This window comes from Neomonachus schauinslandi, chromosome X, assembly GCF_002201575.2.
Source record: "Neomonachus schauinslandi chromosome X, ASM220157v2, whole genome shotgun sequence".
Taxonomy (NCBI): Eukaryota; Metazoa; Chordata; class Mammalia; order Carnivora; family Phocidae; genus Neomonachus; species Neomonachus schauinslandi.
Genome location: NC_058419.1, coordinates 70,759,792 through 70,783,842, shown reverse-complemented (window position 1 = coordinate 70,783,842; position 24,051 = coordinate 70,759,792). Strand labels below are relative to the sequence as shown.

Genomic DNA, 24,051 nt, shown 5'->3' with positions numbered 1-24,051 from the left:
GTGAGGTGATATCTCATGGTAGTTTGGATTTCCCTGATAATGAGTGATGTTGAGCATCTTTTCATATGTCTGTTGGCTGTCTGGATGTCTTCTTTAGAAAAACATCTATTCCTGTCTTCTGCCCATTTTTAAAATCAGGTTATTTGGTTTTGGGGTGTTGAGTTTGATAAGTTCATTATAGATTTTGAATACTACCCCTTATCAGATATGTCATTTGCAAATATCTTCTCCCATTCCACAGGTTGCCTTTTATTTTTGTTGATTGTTTCCTTCACTGTGCAGAAGTTTTTTATTTTAAAGTCCTAATAGTTTATTTTTCCTTTTGTCTCCTTTGCCTCAGGAGACATACCTAGTAAGATGTTGCTATGGCCAATGTCAAGGAGGTTGCTGCTGTGTTCTCCTCTAGGATTTTTATGGTTTCAGGTCTCATATTTAGATCATTTGTCCATTTTGAACTTGTTTTTGTGTATGGTGTAAGAAAGTGATCCAGTTACATTCTTTTGCATGTTTCTCTCCAGTTTCCCCAACACCATTTGTTGAAGAGACTGTCTTTTGCCCATTGGATATTCTTTTCCTGCTTTGTCAAAAATTAGTTGACCATATAGTTGTGGGTTCATTTCTGGGTTTTCTATTCTGTTCCATTGACCTATGTGTCCATTTTTGTGCCAGTACCATACTGTCCTGATCACTGCAGCTTTGTAATATATCTTGAAGTCCAGATTTGTGATGCCTCCAGCTTTGCTTTTCCTTTTCAAGATTGCTTTGGCTCTTCAGGTCTTTCATGCAAATTTTAGGATTGTTTGTTCCAGCTCTGTGAAAAATCCTGTTGGTATTTTGATAGGGATTGCATTAAATGTGTAGATTGCTTAGGGCAATATAGATTTTTCACAATATTTGTTCTTCCAATCCCTGAGCATGGAACGTTTTGCCATTTCTTTGTGTCATCTTCACTTTCTTTCATCAGGGTTTTATAGTTTTCAGAGTACAGGTCTTTTACCTCTTTAGTTAGGCTTATTCCTAGATACCCCATTGTTTTGACTGCAATTGTATATATGGGATTGATTCCTTGCCTTCTCTTTCGTTGCTTCATCATTGATATAGAAATGCAACAGATTTCTGTACATTGATTTTGTATCCTGTAACTTTACTGAATTTGTATATCAGTTCTAGCAATTTTTTGGTGGAGTCTTTTGGGTTTTCTATATAGACTATCTTGTCATCTGCAAAGAGTGAAAGTTTGACATCTTCCTTGCCTATTTGTAAGCCTTTTATTCATTTATTTTTTTGTATGTTGTCTGATTACTGTGGCTAGGACTTCCTGTACTATATTAAATAACAGTGGTGAGAGTGGACATCTCTGTCTTGTTCTTGACCATAAAGGAAAAGCTCTCAGTTTTTCCCCATTGAAGATGATATTAGCTGGGGATTTTTCATAGATGGCCTTTATTATGTTGGGGTATGTTCCCTCTAGCCCTACTGTGTTGAGGGTTTTTATCATGAATGGACGTTGTGCTTTGTCAACTGCTTTTTCTGCATCTATTGAAAGAATCATCTGGTTCTTACCCTTTCTTTTATTAATGTGGTATATCACGTTGATTCATTTGCAAATATTGAACCACTCTTGCAGCCCAGGAATAAATCACTAGAAAATGCAAATACCCTTTCTCAAAATGAAACTATGGTGATAATTCTCTTTGGGGACTACAAGCTGGAAAGGGACATGAGGGAATTTGGGGGAAAGATGGAAATGTTTTATATGTTGATCTAGGTAGTGGTTACATGTGTGTACACACAGGTATATTAGTTTCCTCTTGCTGCTGTAAAACAATTACCACAGACTTGGTGACTTAAAACAGCAGACTTATTCTCTTATAGTTCTGGAGGTCAGAAGTCCAAAATCAGTTTTACCAAAATTCAGGCATCAGCCAGGCTGCACCTGAACTGCAACAGCCACCTTGTGACCATAAGAGACTATGGGTGGGGGGGGGGGGTAGGGAGGGGAGGAGGAATCCATGCACTCATTCTTCCCAGCATCCAGAGCTGCATTTCTTGATTGTGGCCCCTTCCTCCATCTTCAGAGCCAGTGACATAACATCTTGCTTCAGTTCTCATATTGCTTTGTTTCTGCAGTCAAATCTCCTTCTATCTCCCTCTTTTTCCTCTTATATATAAAGAGACTAGTGGTTATTTAGGGCCCACCCAGATGATTCAGAATAATCTCCCCATCTCAAGAGCCTTAATTTAATCATTTCTTCAAAGTTCCTTTTGCCATGTAAGGTAACATTCATAGGTTCTAGGGATTAGGACCCTATATGTTTGGGGCCCATTATTCAGCCTACCACAGTAGATAAAAATTCACCAAGCTGTGCAATTAAAGGTTTGTGCCTTTTGCTGTTTGTAAATTATCCCTCAGCCAAGAAAGGCACATACTTCTAGAAGAGAGATAATGATTTAAGTTCAATCGTAGTAATGAATTAAAGACCTACCAGATCTATTTTCTTCCTGCTGCGAGGACCATGGATCTGAACTGAAAAAGGGGATACACTTTAAGTGTGGGTCTGAAGACAAAAATGGGCTGAAGCCTAGTCCAAAAGTACATTGATTCTGAAGTCTTGCCTTCTCAACAGACACCAACCTTGGCAAGTACATAACTCTTTCCTGTATGTCCAGCATTAGATTCAGTCCCACTATGGTCCCTGCAGAGTCTGGGCTTCTAGCTCTATCTGAAAATCCCTGAGAAGAGCAGAGTAATAGCAACTAAAAGACAAGCTCCTGGGGTGTATATTGGCAAGGAATGGCAAAGGCTAACACAGTTAGCTGTACAAAAGGAATACAGGATAGCTGCCCAGCAGTCACAGTAGGGAGCAGGAGGTAGGGAACGCCCAGCCCTCTGAGCCATAGTCATGGCCATGCTCTGAGGAATGGACACCCTGTTGTGGCAGATTGAGGGCAGGCATCTATGGATAGATACTAAAGACCAGCCAGATCTATGAGGGGTTGGAGGCAGGGTAGGGTCCTGTATCCCCAGAGTTGGGAGGTCTGTCTCTACGTTCTTTATGTCCACAAAGCCTGGACCTGGGCCCTGTGAGAAGGACAGCCAAGAAAGGAAGATTATTTTTGTTGCTGCCATTGTGGGGGTCCTGGCAGCTGTAGGACAGAAATATCTCTAATTCCATGAGTGGTCATATGAGGCAAGGGAAGCTGCTTAGAGCCTCTAACATGGACTTAGTTTCAGGGATTGGGGAGAGTCAAAAACTAGGTGGCAAGGTTTACTCTAGGTGGGAGTGATACAGATGTCAATTGTCTATTCCCTCCACATGCAACATCTTTCCAGGAGTACCTGCCCTGGGCCAAGAATCCTTTGTTACCTTCCTCTCCATCAAGAAATATTCAAGGTTCACAGACATGTGCACACACAGCTCAACACACTCAGCCTCCTCTCCCCAATCACCACCCCCACTTACAGGAGATTGACTCCTGCTGTGCACATAAGCTGGGATAATCAGCGTTTCTAAACAGTAGGCTTCAAGAGTCCCAAGTCCCACGTGGTGGGGGACTGGGGAAGGGGTACTCTTTCCCATACTCTTAGCTTTTGTGTGGCCTGTAATAGCTGATCAAGAGCTATAGAAACACTAAAGTGTGACACAAGGCTCTCCTTTCAGAATCACAAAGGCCCATACTTTGAGCCCTCCTATTTCTATCCTTCACCATGCTTTTCCTTTAATGTCTCTGACTCTCCTTTGATCCGAGTCCTGAGGTTCAAGGCCTCATAAGGCCAAAACCCTGTAGTTTCCCTTATCAAGCTCCCCTGATTTTAACACCATCAGATTCAACCCTCTACCCCCACCCTGTCCCAGCAGCAAGAACCTGCTAATCCTTAGCCACTAATCTTTTAGCCTTTAATCTGCTTTCCAAACTCTTGGCACCTGAGCTATTTATAAAGCAGTGTTTTATGGCCCCCCCCCCCCACTCCATTCTTCTTCCCTTACCCCCACCAGTCTAAACATTCAAAGTACCTTAAGTATAAGAGGCTGGGGAGGTGAGCATAGCAACCAGAGCTGGAGACGGATGTGAGCTTCATCTCTCTCCCCAGGTAATAGTCCAAAGTCCTCTATTTCTATCCCATACTAGGTCCATACCCCTTGCCTTTAGCATCCCCATGAATATATCAAGGAGCACTTGAGGGCACCCTTCTTGACACAGCCAGCAGGCACTTGGGCTGAGAGACCCTATGAGAGACCTCTGGAAGCTCCCCGAAGCTCACCCCTCAGGCCAGACCTGATATGCATCAAAGAGAAGCACTAGACAGACATCTCCCTCTCTCTAAGGGTCCCTACTCCAAGGCCTAGCACCTGGGGACACGGATGGGGGTAAGATGGGAAAATCGGGGGAAGGTGAAGAGAACGATGAATAGATTCAAGGAAGGCTTCCGACCTCCATAGAGGTTTCTGCCACCAACCACCAAGAGCATGAGGGCAACAACCCCTTCTCTCCGACATTTTTCTCCTCTCTTAGCTGAGAGTTAAGGCCACCCTGAGGTGAACTCAGGCTCAGAATCCATTGTAGGTGCAAAAGCAGACAGAATCCATTTTTTTTTTCATTCATTCATTCATGTATCTAACAAACATGTCTTGACACTTACTGTGTGCCAGGTGATGTCCAGCCTCATCCAGTCCAATTTTCCTCAAATTGTCTGGATGAAGGCCTCTCTCCAGCCCCCTTCCAGACAAGTTCCTTCTCTGTGAAGGTACTCAAGAGTGCCCCAGCTATTCCAGGAAGCCATGCCCTTTCTTGAGAATAGACAGTATGGTTAGTCGACAATTTGTAAAAATAGTTTTGTTTTGTTTTTTTCCCATGCCTGGGATGGGTGAGAGTATGACTGAATAAGTACCCTTGGCAGAAGGGAGAATATAAGGCACTTTATGGTGGAGAGGTATCTATTTAAGGGGGAAATGTTGCACACTAGGTGTGTCTGGATGGTATCCCAGAGTGGGGCAAGGAGAAGAGGGACCAAATGACTGAGTTTTCCTCCTTCTTTCTCTCTTCTCAGAAAAGGCTCAACATCAACTCCATGGCCAAGAGCTCAAGGTAAGTAAGAACCCCTTCTAATTCTCTGAATCAGTGACTTGTCCCCTACCCAAACCCAAGTGCTTGCCTTTGGGGTAGAGGAGTTTCCAACCTCTCCTCAACTTGTAATTTGAACTCTACCAATTACCTCCACCTTTGTACCATTTCATGCTCCTTGGGCCTCTTCTCTTAATCCTAGGAATATTTCCTTTTCTCCCCCACTTCCCTTCCTCTCCTCGCCCTTCTTTTCCTCTTCCCTTCTCTCCCAATGACCTTCCCTATTTTCTTTCTGATTTTCTTTTTATAGGGTGTATAAGAAGACCTGCTCCAATGGGAAGGTGAGAGAACCTGGCTTAGCCTGGCAAATGAGAGGGCAAAAGGGATAGGTGGGTACCTCCTTCAAGGTCTCAAGGGTTTGCATTGGGGGCTTCAGGGGAACCCATTCAAAGATGATTATGAGAATAACATGCCAGGTTGTTCCACAACAGCTTGCCCTCTACCTGGGGAAACGGGACTTCGTGGACCATGTGGACATGGTGGATCCCATTGGTCAGTGAGTCCAAAAAGGGAAAGCGCCTGGGGAGAAGGGAATGGGAGCCAGGAACTAAAAGAAAGCCAAGAAAGGAACATGCAGAAGAGGAGGCCAATTAAAGGGGGAAATGGGAGGAGCTATTTCAGGGATTAACTTCTGTTTCACAGTCTAAGGATTTTTCCTGACCGCGGTGCTGTCTCTCCCTCTCTACACAGATGGTGTGGTCCTGGTTGACCCTGATTACTTAAAAGATCGAAAGAGTAAGTAAAAATTCTCTTGGCCTTTGTATGTGCCAGGGACCCCAAACTGAAATGTCACGCATGCCAGACAAGTAACTTGAACGAGTAGAGTGGACGAGTGGACCAGAGGGGTATAACAAAACCAAAAAGTGGTGGGAACTGTGAATGCCTTTTCTGGTGGGGGCAAACAACCGGGAATTTTAGCCCAGTGTGGCCAAATTTTCCAATTGTTGGAATGGAACTGGAAATGAAGCTCAGAATAAGACCTTCAGAAGCCCAAATTCTAAAAAGATTATGGTACCTTTTCCCCAAATAATATTCAACATAGATATATTTCTAAAACACAAATGAAATTTTATTTTTCAAAAGTATACAACATTTACATGTGTGCTGGAATTAAAATAGTTTCTTTCTAAAATTTCTGATTTTCTTTATTATTTTTGGTGGTCCTCTTACTTTGTTGCTAAACTGAACATGGGCTTAGACTGGCTATGGAAAGATCCAGTGCTCCAGAAATCCATATTTTCATGCAAATTTCCTGATCTTCAAATGTTGGCAGCTAACTAAAACATTCTTTAAAGCCTGGATAGATTAAAAAAAATTTTATTTTTCCTTAGGCTGGATGTGACCCTCAGACTGACATTTTGCAACCTCTGGTATATATCTTTCCACCTCTCCTTCTGTGTAGGGAAACCCCCTATCTTTTTTGGGGGGAGGGGATCCCAAGTAAAGAAACAAAGAAAACAATAGCTCCACCAAGTAACAACAAGAGACATTACTCTGGCCACAGTACCATAGATCAACATTACACTGAAATATTTTTGCACTGCTTTTTTTTATTATTATTAACATATAATATATTATTTGTTTCAGGGATACAGTTCTGTTATTCATCAGTCTTACACAATTCACAGTGCTCACCATAGCACATACCCTCCCCAGGGTCCATCACCCAGCCACCTCATCCCTCCCACCCTCCTCCACTCCAACAACCCTCAGTTTGTTTCCTGAGATTAAGAATCTCTTATGCTTTGTCTCCCTCTCTGGTTTCATCTTGTTTCATTTTTCCCTCTCTTCCCCTATGATCCTGTCTTGTTTCTCAAATTCCTCATATCCGTAAGATCACATGATGATGTCTTTCTCTGATTGACTTATCTCGCTTAGCATAGTACTCTCTAGTTCCATCCACATCGTTGCAAATGCCAAGATTTCAATTTTTTGATGGCTACATAATATTCCATCGTATATATATACACCACATCTTCTTTATCCATTCATCTGCTGATGGACACCTAGGCTCTTTCCATAGTTTGGCTATTGTGGACATTGCTGCTATAAACATTAGGGTGCATGTGCCCCTTCGGATCACTACATTTGTATCTTTGGGGTAAATACCCAGCAGTGAAATTGCTGGGTCATAGGGTAGCTCTATATTTAACTTTTTGAGGAACCTCCATACTGTTCTCCAGAGTGGCTGCACCAGCTTGCATTCCCACCAACAGTGTAAGAGGGTTCCCCTTTCTCTGCATCCTCACCAACATGTCGTTTCCTGACTTGTTAATTTTAGGCATTCTGACTGGCGTGAGGTGGTATCTCATTGAGGTTTTGATTTGGATTTCCCTGATGCCGAGTGATGCTGAGCACTTTTTCATGTGTCTGTTGGCCATTTGGATGTCTTCTTGGCAGAAATGTCTATTCATGTCTTCTGCCCATTTCTTGATTGGATTATTTGTTTGTTGGGTGTGGAGTTTGATAAGTTCTTTATAGATTTTGGATACTAGCCCTTTATCTGATATGTCATTTGCAAATATCTTCTCCCATTCTGTCAGCTGTCTTTTGGTTTTCTTGACGGTTTCCTTTGCTGTTTTGCACTGCTTTTTAAGAATTTTTTTTTACTCTATGATTCAATAAGTTTGAAAATTGGGTTTGGCTTAAAAAAGGCTCAGAAAAAATTGATGAATACTAGTTCAAACATAACCTTTAGATACCGTGAGATAAAATAACCTTAGTCTTTCTGATTAAACAGTGTGGATAAGCAGTCCAGCCAGTTTTAAATATCAGAGGAATTCTGGGGAATAGCCGGTAAATTAACCAATTTAAGACTCTCAATTACTCTGTATTCTAAAAAAATAAATAAATAAAAAAAACCTAAATCATTTTTTCACATTCCTACAAAATCTTCAGAATAACCTACAGAAGGAAATACTTAGTTTAGAAAATGCATGTTGATCCAGAAGTAAGATGTCTTTTCCCTTTTATTTGAGTCTTTCTTTATGTTCCTTAGTAGAATTTTTTATTACTCTTCATTTAAGTTGTGTCTATTTCCTCACTTTGTTCCTTGGCTCTTTTACATGTTTTGTTAATGTTATGAAGATGATTTTATTTGCAGATTTTCTAATATTTTTTTCTATCAAGTTTCATTTGTTGATGTAAAACGTGCTTATACTATACTACTGAGTGATAAAGGCCAATTGTAAGGCAGTATAGATGAATTATTTAACAAAAATCTATCTGGGATCTCTCTGTATTATTTCTCACAAGTGCATGTGAATCTACAGTGCTCTCAAAATAAAAAGATCACTTTCAAAAAGGCAATGGCACAAATATCTAAGGTAGCTTTATGTTTAATTAAAGACACGAAGCAGGGAAGTAGGTGCAAGAGATATTAACAGCAGTTATCTCTGCAATATGATGTGTGATGGCAGAGCTCTGATTTACTCTTTTTGTTTGTATTTTCTGGTTTTCACACAATTAAGAGGTACTGTTCGTCTAACAGACACAAATATAAATTAATAACTTTAGAATAGATGTTGGATTTTTAAAAATGAAAACGAGCTATTTTCTAGCACACAAAAAGCTTGATCCTAAACTGCTAAGGAACCAGGAAGGGGGGGGAGGTGATGCCCTCCCCACTTGTAAACAGGGGGATGTGCCAGAACCATCCATCTGTTTGCCACCCTCACCTCAGGGGCTACTACATATCCCTCTGCCTCACCCCTCTTGATCTTGTTCTGTCTTATTCCTCGTCTCTTTCATTTCTTCCCTCCCATGGTTCCTTCCAGTCACCTCTTTTCCTCTCCTTCTCACCTTCTCTGTCTTTTCCTTTCTTTTCCTCCTTCTTTCCTTTCCCTTTTCTTTCTCCCTCTCTCCACCCTCTTTAATTGGCCATAATTGAAAGCCAAGGGGAATTTGTCACATCTTCTGAAAGTTGTGAAGTTTGTCTCCACTGTAGACAAATTAGAAAGTACAGATGAAGGAGAAAGAGACCTGCAATCCTATCACTCAAAGATAATCACTAATAATATTTTAGTTCATATGTATTCATATTTTCCATGCAAAAATAGCTATATTTTTATTTAAATGCAATACCATAAATAATATTTTCTAACCTTCTTTTTCACCTATGTTAATATGTGGAAATCTATGCATTTTTCAGGTGTCTAGTAGTATACCACATGGGGGTACCATAATATATTTAGCCAATCTTCAATCAGACTTTTTTGGCTATTATAAACAACCCTGTGAAGTGCATACTTGTGTGTGTATGTACACACACACACACACATATATTTTTCATACTTGTCCAATTATTTCTTTAGACTAAATGCCTAGAGAAGAAACAAATGGCCAGGGGCACCTGGGTGGCTCAGTCGGTTAAGCATCTGCCTTCGGCCCAGGTCATGATCCCAGGGTCCTGGGATCGAATCCTGCATCAGGCTCCCTGCTCAGTGGGGAGCCTACTTCTCCCTCTCCCTCTGCCACTCCCCCTGCTTGTGCTCTCTCACTCTCTCTCTGTGTCAAATAAATAAATAAATAAATTGCTAAAGAGCATTCACATATTTTTTAAATGACTTTATTTATTTATTTGTCAGAGAGAGAGAGCACAAGCTGGGGGAGCGGCAGGCAGAAGGAGAAGCAGGCTCCCCACTGAGCAGGGAGCCCGATGTGGGACTCAATCCCAGGACCGCGGGATCATGACCCAAGCCAAAGGCAGACGCTTAACCGACTGAGCCACCCAGGCATCCCGAATTCACACATCTTTAAAGCTTTCTATTGCCAGACTGCCCTCCAAAATGACTGTACCAATTAACTTTCCCTCCTGCAATATACGAGGCTGACATTATCCCAGTCCTTATAAACACTACCATTATCATTACTCTCAGTCTTCATTGTATCTTTTGAATATAGATTCACTTTCCTTGTTCTTAATTTTAAAAGCAGGTATCTGGCTGTTCAGTATTTTGATCTCTTAAAAATACTAAAACAAGTTGCTGTCTCCTAGTGTGTGGCTGTCGGTACTTTTCTTTCCTTGTGGGTCAGGGCTCCTGATAGAAGTAAGATTCTTCTTCCTTTCCTTCCCTTCCCTCAATCTCTGTCACTCTGTCCTTGGACAGGTATGACTCTGCACCCCATCCCACATTCCTCTAGTTCACTGATGCAGCTTTCTATTTGCCCCTACTCTTAGGTACCAGCTGCATACGTATGAGTTCACTTATAACTACCCAATTTCTACCAATATTCCCATGATCGTTATCATCATTCACATCTATAATTAGTTTCCAAAGGGATTTCTTATACATCAACTCCTCACATGAACTCCTATGACTTAGGTTGGGCATACAGAAGTCTGGGCTTTGGAGTCACACAGGCCTGGGCTGAAACCCTGGGCCATCAATCTCTGAGCTCATTTTCTCTACCTGTAAATTGGAGATAATAATACTCCAGAAGAGGGGGGAGCCAGTGTGACTCTTGACCTCGGGGTCATGATTTCAAGCCCCCGCATCGGATGTAAAAATTGCTTAAGAAAATAAAATATTTAACAAATAATAATGACACATCAGAGGATTGTTGTGAAGTCTAAATAACATATGTAGAGCTCCCACTATTGACAGGCAAATTAACTGAGGCTCAGAGAACTCGAGGGATTCATACAAGTCATATTCAAGCCCAGGTAGTCTGACCCTAGAGAATTATGTAATAAATACCTAGTACCCACCACTTAGCTTTAAAAAGAACTACAGAAACAAACTGGTCTCCCATGTGTCCTTCCCTAATCCCATTCCCTCTCCTCCTTCCCTCCTTCTCTCCCAGCCTCCACCCCAGGGAACCACTATCCCGCATTTGAAGTTTATTATTCCTATGTTGTTTCTATACTTCTACTCCATATTTATGTATCTGTAAGCAACTCTGGCATTGTTCTACACGCTTTTAAACTTTATATACACAGTATTGGATTGTGCGTATCATTCTGAAGCTAGCTTTCTTTTGACTCAATAGTTTTTTAAAGACTTAACCATGTTAATACATGGCGCTCTAATTAATTTAACCTCAGCTTAGCATTCTATTATATGAATATACTGTAACTTATTATTATTACCCATTCTTTCACTGATATTGAAATGATTTCTAATTTTATGCTATGACAAATGTAATATTGATGCAATGGCCATTCTCATATGTATCTCCTCAATAAACATGAGCAAGAGTTCCTCTAAATTCTTCTTAGATCATAAAACATAAGCAGATTGAGTTTTACTCAATCTGGAGTTTCTCCAAAGTGGTTGTCCTAATGTATACTCCCACCAGCAGTGTGCAGTGAACTCCTATTGCTCCACTCCTTCACCAACCCTTAGTACTGTCAGACTTTTAAATTTTTTGACAATCTGATGTGTGTGAAATGTTATTTCATTGTAGTTTCAATCTGCATTTATCTGATTACTAATGAGACTGTACATGTTTTCATATCCTTTTTTTAAAGATTTATTATTTATTTATTTTAGAGAGAGCGTGCAGGGGGGAGGGGCAGAGGGAGAGGGAAAGAGAATCTCGAGCAGACTCCACACCGAGTGCAGAGCCCAACGTGGGGCTCGATCCCATGACCCTGAGATCATGGCCGGAGCCAAAACCAGGAGTCAGATGCTTAACCGACTGCAGCACCCAGGCGACCCACCATGTTTTCATATCTCATTGGCCTATTTTGTGCTTCTGCAAAGAGCCTCTCCATACTCTTTGCACACTTTTATATCGGGATTTTTAAACTGTTGATTTGCGGGAGTTCTTTATATATGACAAATGTGAAGCTTTTTTATTGAAGTATAGTTGACACACAACGTTCATTAGTTTCAGGTTAGGAAGGCTAAACTTTTGTTTGCTATGCATGTTGCAAATATTTTCTCCCAGGCTTTTGCTTGTTTCGTTGTTTATAAAGACTCCTAATGTAAAGAAGATTTAAATTTTACTGTAGTCTAATGTATTAATCCTTTTCTTCATGGCCATATGGTTTCAATCATATTCCCTTGTCTCTCTGTGTCTTCCTCTGAGCCATTTAAGAACTTCTTTTCTCCCTTGGGCATGACAGGTCACTCTCTTCTTCCTTTGCCTGCAGTGTTTGTCACGTTGACATGTGCCTTCCGCTATGGCCACGATGACTTGGATGTGATTGGCCTGACGTTCCGCAAAGATCTGTACGTACAGGTGCAGCAAGTGTTCCCACCTGAGTCCACCAGCCCCCAAGGGTCCCTCACAGTCCTACAGGAGCGACTGCTGCAAAAGCTGGGGGACAATGCCCACCCCTTTACCCTGCAGGTACTGACCCCTCCCCCCAGTCCTGGGCAAGGTTTCCAGGGAAGATTAAGAGGCGAAGCTAAAGAGGGAAAACAAAGGAAGGGGGGCCCTATTTCTCCTGTTTGCTGACCTCTTTCTGATCCCCCAGATGGCTGTTAACCTCCCCTGTTCGGTGACACTGCAGCCAGGGCCTGAAGATGCAGGGAAGGTGAGGTCTGGGTTCCGAGAAAGAGGGAGAAATAGTGCCAGGAAGAGGGACAGGGGGACAAAGGGACAAGACTGGAGAAACGGATAGCTAAAGGATGGGGTGAGGCATTTCCTTAGAGACCCAAGAGGAGAGGCTAGTTGGAAATGAGTTCTCTCTTTGCCCCTGCCCCCTTGCAGGCCTGTGGGATTGATTTTGAAGTGAAGAGTTTCTGTGCTGAAAATCTGGAGGAGAAAATCTCCAAGAGGTAGTCTTTGGTCCTCTCCAAAATCCCTGCCTCCAGCCTGTGCTAGGAAACAGATCTCAATCTCAGGACAGAAAGAGCCCTACTTGTAACCTCCCCAGTACCGTCGCCACCGACTCAGAGGTCCAGCTCTGATTCTCCTCTGGCTTCTCTTCCTTGCTCCAGGGCAGTCCCAACTTCTGCCCTGGAGAAATGGAAATGGAAAGGGCCAAAAAATAAATATTTCGGCTTTGCCAGCCCTGTAGTTTCGGTTGCAACTACTCAACTCTGCCATTGTAGTGTGAAAGCAGCCACAGACAGTATGTAAATGAATGAGCTGGGCTGTCTTCCAACACAACTTAATTTATAGACACTAAAATTTGAATTTTATATAATTTCCACATGTCATGAAATATTATCGTACTTTGACTTTTTTCAACCATTTAAAAATGCAATAACCGTTCTCAGCTTGGGGGCCATCCAAAAACAGGCAGCAGGCCAGGTTTGGCCAGTGAGCCATCGTGCGCCGCCCATGGTCTGGATACCTCCATTGATGGTCTAGAGGAATTCTCTGGGGGGAGGCTTTACCCCACCTCCACCCACCCCCACCCCAAGCAAGAACCGGGCCATGGGGTTGGCATGGAAAAGGTCTGTGAGTCCCCAAGGAGATGTTCTGGCTAACCTCTTGGCCTCTACTCAGAGACTCCGTGCGGTTGGTGGTTCGGAAAATACAGTTTGCACCCACGGAGCCAGGCCCTGGCCCCTGTGCCCAGACTACCCACCGCTTCCTTCTGTCAGCTCAGCCCCTACAGCTGCAGGCCTGGATGGACAGGGAGGTTTGTGACCCCCACTTCCTGACCCCTTACCCTGAAACCCCTCCGAAACCCCGATCCTTCACTGATTTCCTACTTGGGTAGACAGAGACGGAAGCCAGGGTGGCAACAGTGCTAAGGAAACAAGAATTCTAGGTCTTGATCTGGGGGGTTCTCCCTCCAACCTTGTGATGAGCCTCTCCCCCTGCTTCAGGTTCACTACCACGGCAAACCCATCTCTGTCAATGTTTCTATCAACAACTGCACCAACAAGGTCATCAAAAAAATCAAGATTTCAAGTGAGCTTCTTTTCCTATTCCCCCTGCACCGGTCCCTAATCCGCAGGTCTTTTTCCAAATCTCTGCCCCACTTACCCAGTCTGCATTCATCTAGACCTTCTCTCTAATGCAGGCTTATCTAAGGGCCTATCTATGTTTGCCCACAAGCACATCTTAGTGCACCATGCATAGTGTACCCATGTATCAGGTCACATCTGAGGGCAGTGAGTTGGGGTCTTGAGGATGACTGATTGATTATAGTCATGTGCTTTTCCTGGCTGTTCAGTTGACCAGATCACAGATGTTGTCCTGTATTCCTTAGACAAGTACACCAAGACCGTGTTCATTCAGGAGTTCACGTGAGTTGGCACCGGGGCCGGGGTCAGAGAGCGAAGGGGTGGGTTGGTGGGAAAAGGGTCGGGGACTGGAGGCAAAGGAGGGGGTTGGGGAAAGAAGGAAGAGGCTAAGAACCCAGGACTGAGGAAGGTCAAGGTGAGGGCTGGTGTAGAGGAGGGGAGGGATTCCCAGGAGAACCAGAGGGTGGATACCCACAAGAGGACCGTCAAAATGCTGAGAGAGGTCAGGGGCATAAGGATGTCCCACTGGAGTGAATTGCTCCCACTCTCCACAGTCGGGACATGCCCGCTCTCTTGGATACTCCAGTAGGTTTGTGGAATTGTGCAAGACAGTCTTGGGAATGAAAGTACACTTAACTGGCAAGCCTTGCCTAAGTTCTTTTCTCCTTTTGAAGGGAGACTATAGCTGCTAACTCCAGCTTCTCTAAGAGCTTCGCAGTAACCCCACTCCTGGCTGCCAACTGCCAGAAACAGGGCCTGGCGCTGGATGGCAAACTCAAGCATGGTGATACCAATCTGGCCTCTAGCACAATGTAAGCTCCAATGTGATGCCCAACCTCCATTTTCTATCCCCTTACCCATTCTCCATGCTATGTATACAGTTCTGAGCTTTCACTGTTAAGGAAGCCTACCTATTTTTTTTAAATGTCCCTAGGCCAGTGTTCAGAGACCCCTGCAGGCCTGAGGGCCAACAGGAAGCTAAATAATGCCCATGGGACCAACGCCCAGGCTTAGGTCACAGGCAGCAAGAAAGGAAAAAGCAGTAAGGAAAATTCCCTGTGTTGTATAATATTTCACAGCTCACGAAGGTCATATATATCTATACATATATACATATATCTATGTATATATATACATACTATTTATAAGAATCACATTAAAGTAGGCTGGATATGTGTTCTTATTCCATTTTACATTTAAGGACCCAGAGAGATGAAGGAACTGGTCCAAGCCCGCATCGCTAGAAGTGGCAGAGGTGGAAAGGATTCTACCACATGCCGTCTGGCTCTAACACTATGATCTCTAGAGTAGCTACTCTCTAGCAAAGACAGAAATGGAGTGAAAAGACTAGGAGATGAGAAATGGAGGAGGATGAGGAGGACCAAAAAAAGGAGAACGATATAATAGGAATTGATAGAATTCTATCCAATCATTCATTTGGCCCTATGTCTTTGGGGGCCCTAGTGCTAGATGCGTCTCCCACCAAAAGCCATCTGCCGCCACCTGATGAGTGCTAATTGTCCCCTGCCCTTCTCCGTGCCTTATCAATCTTGTGGCTATAGATTGTTATTGCTAGAAAGACCCTTAGAAATCATCCAAACAGCATTATTTTATAAAGGATCAGTATTCCAGGGTCATGAAGAGACTTTCCCAGTATCATACAGTTTTCTGTGTCTTATTTTCCAATCAGTGCATTTTCATGGAGCACCTGTTAACATGCTCATTCCTATGCTAAGCAACGTGGGAGGATACAAGGAAGTTTCAGACAGTCTCTGCCTTCAGTCAATTTATGGCCTAGGTGGGGAACAAAGAGGAACGCAAATGCAGTCTAAAGGTTAAATGTTTATACATGTGGTTCAGATTAGAAATTCAATAGAAGTGAAAAGAAGCCGGCATAGCTGGAGTGGGGTTTCTGGAGGAGACTGAATGAGCTAGATCTTGGGGCACGAGTAGGATCTAGATAGCAACAGAGGAAGGAAAGAGCAGTCCAGACTGGGAGCACAGCATGGGCAAAGGCCAGAAGGTGGTTATCTGCAAGGCGTGTTCTGAGCATGGAGAGAGGATGGGTCCCAGGTTGTATCCCAGGTGTTAGGGAGATAGGGCAGAGGAGGTTAGAGGGGCTGGGTGGGGCCAGTTCGTTAAGGGTCGTGAAAGCCACACCGAGTAGTTATACTCAGAGAGATAGGCTCTTGAGCAGAGGGTGACTGGTAAAACTGGTACTTTAGGAACAGAAATGTGATTTCAATGAGTAGGAGAGATGAGCATGGAAGGCCTGTTAGAAAAGGTGCACAGGAAGGGACTGAGGGACTGAATGCATTACTCCCCATCCCCCCAACAAACACACAACAATGACTACTACCACCTCCAGTCTTCAACCTGGAATGAACAAGGAGCTCCTGGGGATCCTGGTGTCCTACAAAGTGAAAGTCAACCTGATGGTGTCTGGTGGAGGGTGAGTGAGGGTTCATGGTCTGTCTGGGCAGGGGCCGGGGAACCACTTCTGTTTTCTTCCCTGGCTGGCCTGACCCAACCAAGCTGTTCCCCACCCCTTCTCCCAGACCAGTTTCCCAAACCTGTGAGACCAGTGAGCAAGCCACCTTCCCTTCCAGAAACCTATTCTGTGGCTGAGTTGGCCTTATGATTCCTTATCCCCCAGGAAAACTAGGTTGCCACTTTCCATTTCCAGCTGCTAATTTTACGGTGTCATTCTACCCTCAGCATCCTAGGTGACCTGATAGCCAGGTAACAGACACTATGGGGAAGCTATGGGGGGAGGGGACGGAGCAAGAAGGGGAGGATGAGGAGCTAAGGAGACTGAAAGAGCTCCAAAGGAGAGTCTGAGGACATCCCAGGGACCAGAAAACCGAGGGGGAGAGGTTCAGGGAGTGGCCTCGGTGGGAGATATGTGACTCTCCCTTGGGATCCTTGCAGTGATGTTGGTGTGGAGCTGCCCCTGATCCTGATGCATCCAAAGCCATCACATGGTGAGTGACCAGGTGGCACTGATAGGAATGGTGGGCCTGAGTGTCGGGGACCAAGCAGTTCTGATCTCAGGAATCAAGGACTGGCTGTTTGGGTAGAGAATGTATAGCAATAGGCAGGTTGGGTTCCTAGGTTTTCAGTGTGTGTGTGTGTGTGTGTGTGTGTGTGTGTGTGTGTGTAAGTTGGGGGAGGGGAGGGAGGAGGGGGTTAAAAAGGGAGGGGGAAGAGAAATGAGACATTTCTTCATGGAACTGAAGCTTCACCTCCATTCTTCCCTCCCTCTCCACGCTTGCTCCAGAGGCTGCAAGGTAAGGAAATGTGAGGCCTGGAAGCCCCATCCCCCTTTCCCCATTGCCACCCTCCATTTTGTGATGATGGAAATGTTAAAAATGCTTCCCTGGAGTGGTGCTTTCAATACTGTGCAGTGGAAACATGGTTTAGCTTCGTGTCATAGTTCAGTGCTTTTCATACACCCTCCACCCCCTGCTCTTCTCAGAAGCCTCCTTCCCCCTCATCCCTTCCATTTTTTTTTCCTTCGCCCCCCCTTCCGTCTTTCATTCTTCGATCCCCTCACTCTTCCCCACCCTCCATTCTTATTTCCTCTCCAGCACTCTGGGTGGGTGTGTGGGGACTTTTGTTTTGGGAGACCCGGGAGGGAGCGAAGGGAAACAAGCCAGAGTGGTCGATTGATCGGGTTGAGGGGGGTAGCTCCCCAGAGGGGGCTTTAGATCTGAGTTGGGAAGCAGAGAAGGGGTCACTTTTCTGGGATCACAGGAAGCGAGTGAACAGGGACGATGCCCAGAATGTTGTTCCTAATCCTGCATTCCCCTCTGCTGCTTTGCAAGCTCTGAGGACATAGTCATTGAGGAGTTTACTCAGCAGGAGCACCGCGGGGAGGAGAGCCAGGAGGCTGTGGCAGAGGGGGATGAGGGAAGCTGAGCACCTCGCTCTAGTGCTTCTGGGTGGGAGCCCCACTGTAATGCTCTAATAAATCAGCTTGTCCAAGACGTGCCTGGCAATCTCTTTGGTATTTCCTTCTCCGGGAGGGTGATGGCACTACAGAGAACAGCACCCTCTGCCCCCGTCAGTGACAATTCTGTAGCATGTGCTACATGCTAAGAGCCTAAGCAAGCCCCGACTTCCCTCTGGCAGGCCACCCGCCCTCTGTGGGTCCTTCAACTTTCCCTCTGGGCCCTGGCTATCCCTGCCCCCACCCTACCACGGCAGCACCCCCACCACCCTACTGCCGTGATCACCCGCCGCTCCAGGCAGGGCCTGAGGGGGGCGTGGCCGTGCATCCAGGCCTGGGGCAGAGAGCAAGGTGATGAGCAGAAGGACAGAGAGCACACCACCCACCTGCCGCGATGTATACCCTTGCACGCAGGGCCCACGGCGAGGCCAGAGGCTTCTCCTGGAAACCATTAAGACGGTCTCTGCACAAATCCAAACTCATGTGCCTGGGGGAGCAGAGCGAGGGGGGTATCTGGGTGGGGCTTTGGAGATAGGGAGGCGTGTTGGTATGGAGTGTGGGGAGAGTTTTGGGGGCAGGGGGAACAATTTCCTCCTCCTCGCTCAGGGTGATGAGGGGCCTACTTAACCCACCTCACAGTGGGGAAGATACCCCTCCTCAAGGGCTTCCTGTACTACACCTTCAACAGTGCCTGCCAGGTGAGCCCACCACCAAGGCATCACACGGTACATTTTTGCCCCCTCCTCTGCCAACTCCCCTAGGGATTCTTATCAAGGTGATCTATTGTAAGCGTTGAGAAGTTGAGCCAGGACAACCTGCTCAAGGGCCATTCCCCACTTCTGGGTCTAAGACTGCTTGATATTGGAAGTAGAGGAGGGGTGCAGAGTATCTGACTCTCAGTTGCAGGCGATTGTGGGAATCGACTTCCTAAGATCATACGCTTGGGAGGACCAAATACTGAGTGTTCACTCTCATATCACTAACCCTATACCTCAGCCCCTGAGGCCTCGTCATTAATGGTAAGGCAGCACCATCTTGGATTACCTGTGGATAAAGCAGGGGAAGAAAAATATGGAGCCTCCCCAAATGGCCAAACCCTGCTTTGTTTCTCATTTTCTCTGCCTTCGTCTAATCTCCACCTGTAACACGAAGTCCAAAAGGCTTTGAATCCTTAAGTTGGCTGCTCTACAGGGTCTTTCTTAATCAAAACAGTACATTGAGATTGGATCTGTCCTAGGATGGTAGGCCGCTTGCTTTGTGACCATAGCAGCCACTTTGCAGAGACACGGTTTCCTTGATACTTTGTGGTTTGCCTTTTCAGTTCTAGCCTTTAAAAGGTACGTTTCTTTCCCTTCTAAACATTTTTTTAGAAGATTTTGTTTGTCAGAGAGAGAGCACAAGCAGGGGGAGTGACAGGCAGAGGGAGAAGCAGGTTTCTCCGCTGAGCGGGGAGCCCGATGCGGGGCTCGATCCCAGGACCCTGGCTGGGATCATGACCTGAGCCGAAGGCTTTACCGACCGAGCCACCTAGGAGTCCCTTCTAAACATTTTCTTATGCAGGTTCAGCAGCAGCTATGGGACACGGTTGGCCAAGAGTGCTTTTGCAGCCTAAATTTCTAGCTACACACATGATTCAACTGTTGTAGTGGCTGGTCTAGGACTTCACAAGTGGGTGTTATGCCATGTTTTATTCGAAAAAGGGATTGAGGGAAACAATAGGGAGGTTGGTAAGACTAGCAGAGAGGAAGGACAGGTACGTTATTCTCTCTAAACCTCTACTAAATGTTTCAACTCTCCACAACACATTCTCTTGTAGACATCAATGCTTCCAAGGAGGCACGTTAAGTGGGTAGATGTAGGAGCAGAAAGACGTGGTATCATCATCGTGTTAGTGGGTAACAACACTGATCAGAACAACAAAAGGTAAGGTGTAACTACAACTTCTTCTGGCACACCTAGAGCTCAATCCCTATGGGGAGGGTCTACTGTGCTGTGTTTACATGGGAGGAGTTTACCAGTTTCAGGGAACAGTAAGGTGATGGGTTCAAGGCTTCTACGGTTCATGTCCTGGGGAGGCATCATTACACCTCAGAAGGATCTGTCCCTATTCACTTTGAGTTACCACTTACCACTATCTGGTCCCTTCTATCATTTCTCATTTGTCAAGTCTCTGCAGATAACAGGGAAGGAAAAATCCGGAGCCCTCAATGTGATGTTTGAAACCAGTGCCCAAACCGGTTATAATGTGGAATATGTAATACTCATTTCTCTTTATACTTCCGTTGAACTATTCTCTCTAGCTACCCTCCACTGCTCACTCTTTTGGATAATTTTGCCTTGTCCTATCTTGGGGTGGGTACAAGGTTCATTTCCCCATCATGCAGTAAAAAGGCCTGGAATTGTCTCTGAATCTGGCCTTTTGTGCACACACGCATGTGCACGCGCACACACACTCACAGCTATTCCAGCATATGGCTTCTGCCCTTCCATCCAGAATTCATTTCCAATGAAGAGGAGTATCCTTTCTCCCAGCTTTGCTGGGCTAGGGAGTGTAATGCAGAGAAGGCAGACTTCCTTTGCTGAGTTTAAGGCCAGGCCTGACTGATATTTAAGGGAAAATGGGACTAACCTCAGCCAACAGTAGCTCCCTGGTCTGCCTTCAGGCAAAAGAGGTAAGATCAGAATTCTTCTTCTGTTTCCTAGAAGCTACCCCCCTGGTAGTTGAGATTTAACCCCAGCTACATCCCTCTTAACTTAACACACACTTCAGTGGTTGAAATCCAACTGGAGCCTTCCACAAAGTCAGGCATCAAAAGCCATTGTTCCTATTGATAACTTGGTCTCTAATTTGATTTTATTGCATTTGGGCTTCCCAGTAATCCATCTCCTTCACCCTCAGATTTAAGGTTTAAATACTTGGCTACTGGGGTGCCTGGGTGGCTCAGTTGGTTAAGTGTCTGCCTTCGGCTCAGGTCATGGTCCTGGGGTCCTGGGATCGAGCCCTGCATCAGGCTCCCTGCTCAGCATGGGGGGGGGGTGTCTGCTTCTCCCTTGCCCCCTGCCCCTCCCCCCTGCTTGTGTTCTCTCTCACTCTCAAATAAATAAAAAATCTTTAAAAATAAATACTTGGCTACTTACTAAGGTTTCATATGATTCCTGAACTTAGGAGTAAAAGAGACTCCCCGAGGGCCACCTGGCTGGCTCAGTCAGTGGAGCATGTGGTTCTTAATGTCAGGGTCGTTGAGTTCCAGCCCCGCGATGGGTGTGGCGTGTACTTAAAATAAAAAAAAAAATTTTAACAGAACCCCTGAAAATGCTATCGTTCTTTCTTGACTGCGTCTCGCAGCTGTGGGGTGGAAAGTTACTGCAGGGCCCAGGAATCCCACCTTACCTTCTCTGACTGCTAAAAGCCATCTATAGGGGATGCAGTCCTACAGCAGCTGGGATACCTCAAAGGCGGAAACAGTTCATTCCCCGTGTTTTCTTATCTACACCCTCAATAAATGACTGGTCCTTTTGCCTCAGCCTGTTATTGCTTGTCTTCTCCATGCTATGCCTGGACCTTTACAATGCAATTGCATCATGCTAGTGTCCCAACAAAGACCCATTCTAGGTACCTCAAAGTGAGAACCAATTTAGGGTAGGAGGCTTTTGGCCTCTTAGGCCCATGGCACCTAGCTGGGGCTTTTTACATTTACCACACTTCTTAGATGAGCTGTTTTAAAACCCGTTAACAGCAGGCAGAGTCTTGGACCTCAACATTCAGCAGACTCAGGCAATATGCCTTTGGGCAAGTATCTCAGCCTCCAGTTTTTCCACATGGCCACTGGGGGGCAGCACAGCAAATAGGAGCACAGAATGGGAACAGGATTTCCCAGGAAGCAGACTACCTCTGCCTCTACTCACAAGGATGTAGCTACCGGAGAACAGCGCATAGTAAAGCTGAGGTGGGATTTATAGAGAGAGCCAGAACTTCCTCATAGCGATATACTATTTAGAACTGTTTCCCACATTTGAAGACTTTTTTTTTTTTTTTTAAACTCAAGATTCCCAGGTTAGACCCCAGAACAACAGAATCACTCTCCAGGGGCAGGGCCTTGGAAATACATTATTTAAGCTTCCCAGGATTCTTTCAAGGCAAATTGGGGACTTTCATCATGGGGGCACTTCACCCCGTACCTCATTAGAAACCATTCTATTCTGAATGGGTATTTCAGAGATGCCAATGGAAAGGGCATAAGGTGTGGCCTGGAATGGCTAACAGTGGACTGGTAACAAAGACGGTGGCAGGTCATCTGGGGGCTGGGGTGGAGAAAAGGGGGAAAGTCAACAGTACCACTCAGCCTACAAGCTGGAAGTTGGGAACCAATTTCTTACTGCTGTCCCTGAAAGGAATGCATCCAAGTCTCTCCCTTCATTTGTGTTCCAGATCAAAGATTCTGGGGAAGAAGGCAATTATATTAACACCACCTCCCTGCAGAGAAGTGTCCAAAGTTCATGAACGAAGGGGCACGGTTTCTTCTAGTATCCCCCCTCACCCTATACCATTCCTCAGTTACACTGAAGTTAAGGTTCCTGGGCCTCCCTGACAGACTGGCCAGATACAGTTGTGAGGGAGGTAGAGGGTTGCTCCTACTTCCACTGGCACCTCTCTTTGCAAGAGCTTTTATTTTTGCCTCAATAGCATTTAAAACCCAGTCAGTATCATCCAAAAGTCACACCGACATTTCCTCAGCATTGCCTTTTACTATTTTGGGGGAGAGAGGATAGGAGGGAGTTGGGGGGGGGGCAGTCCCAGGGAGTCTCCGGAGTGATTTGAGACTGGTAGTACAATGAAGGGATGAGATGGAAGGCCCCCAGGATCCTTTTTGCTATTGATTTCTACACTCTGATGAACATATGACACGTGTGTAACTGGCTAGCACGTGGTATTCAATAAACATCAGTTGCCTCAAGATTCTTTTTTCTGTTGATTTCTAGACTCTGATGAACATGATATGACACGTGTGTAGTTGTCTAGCATGTGATATTCAATAAATGTCAGTTGCCTTTTCTAGCTGGGCTCTCCACAGGCTATACCTAGGTATCTCCATCCTTCCCGTTTCAGGGAATGAATGAAGCTCACCTACAGAACGAGGGAACAAGGAGTACAGTACGCTCTGGGTAATGCAGCTGGCTAGCTGGCTTGGTGGCAGGGACTCAGTGTCCCCATCTTCCCCACGCCACTCTGCCAGGGTGGGGCTGAGAGTTGAGGTTCCCAAGAGGCTTCCCTGAGGCCTAACCAGCTTGTCCTAGAAGATTCCCTGTGGAGGGCTATGGACTGCAACTCTCTAGTGTACAGTCCTCTCTTTTTGACGATGATAATCTGGGGAAAGGAGAAAAGAAAAGGATACACAAGAACAGGTTACTTTCAGGCCTGCGCTCCCAATTCCCCATCCCCAACTTGGGGGGTGGAGGCTTTAGTAATCAGTATTTAAAGAGTTCCTACCCAGGGCCCCACCAGGTAAATGAAAAAGAGAGTGGCACTTACTGTAGGGAAAGAAGCGGACACGCATGCTGATTTCACGGGCTGTCTTCAGGATCTCAACAGCCTGGAAGGAACACAGCAGCTTGTACAAATGAAGATACAAGCCAGGACAGTATCATAACAGAAGAACAGTTTGCTACTCTAACCTTCGGGGTTACTACTAGCTTCCTCCTCCTGATGGACCTCCTGAGCAGAAACTCCCTCTTACCAAGTTACAGACCAGGCTAATCCTGTCCAACCTTTCCTACCCGGGATGGCTTCTCGCTTCACCACAGCCCAGATGCTGTGCTCACCTTACTGTGCTCAATGTCTTGGAAATCCACATCATTCACAGCTAGGACTTGGTCCCCTTCCTGAAGTCCTGCCCGATGTGCATCCGAGTCGGGAATCACCTATTGGTAAGGAGAAAATATATGGGATTGAGGCGAGAGAATTTCAAAGGCTGTAAGTGAAATTAAGTGCTATTCAAATGTAAGGTGCTAGCGTGTGTGTGTGTGTGTGTGTGTGTGTGTGTGTGTGTGTGTGTGTGAGAGAGAGAGAGAGAGAGAGAGAGAGAGAGAGAGAGAGAGAGAGAG

At 45.3% G+C, this 24,051-nt stretch overlaps 2 protein-coding genes across 4 annotated transcripts in view; one reads left to right on the top strand and one right to left on the bottom strand.

Annotated features, from left to right (window-relative positions):
* Positions 1-5,071: 5,071 nt before the first annotated feature.
* Positions 5,072-17,918, top strand: ARR3 (arrestin 3). The gene is made up of 16 exons (XM_021680303.1): positions 5,072-5,088; positions 5,375-5,405; positions 5,556-5,616; positions 5,815-5,859; positions 12,224-12,423; positions 12,551-12,610; positions 12,787-12,854; positions 13,531-13,666; positions 13,857-13,941; positions 14,207-14,279; positions 14,672-14,809; positions 16,366-16,449; positions 16,716-16,739; positions 16,929-16,981; positions 17,278-17,287; positions 17,825-17,918. The coding sequence occupies exons 1-16, from the start codon at positions 5,072-5,074 to the stop codon at positions 17,916-17,918; spliced, it is 1,179 nt and encodes a 392-aa protein (XP_021535978.1).
* A 4,710-nt stretch (positions 17,919-22,628) lies between these two features.
* The window catches only part of PDZD11 (PDZ domain containing 11), a 3,436-nt gene continuing 2,013 nt past the window's right edge, over positions 22,629-24,051 (bottom strand). For all 3 annotated transcript variants that reach the window (XM_021680314.1, XM_021680333.1, XM_021680324.1), the window contains exons 5-7: positions 23,770-23,868; positions 23,480-23,540; positions 22,629-23,314 (exon numbers count right to left, since the gene is read on the bottom strand). In XM_021680314.1, coding sequence (XP_021535989.1) covers positions 23,280-23,314; positions 23,480-23,540; positions 23,770-23,868 — 195 coding nt within the window. In that variant the 3' untranslated portion in view covers positions 22,629-23,279. The remainder of the gene's footprint in view (positions 23,315-23,479; positions 23,541-23,769; positions 23,869-24,051) is intronic.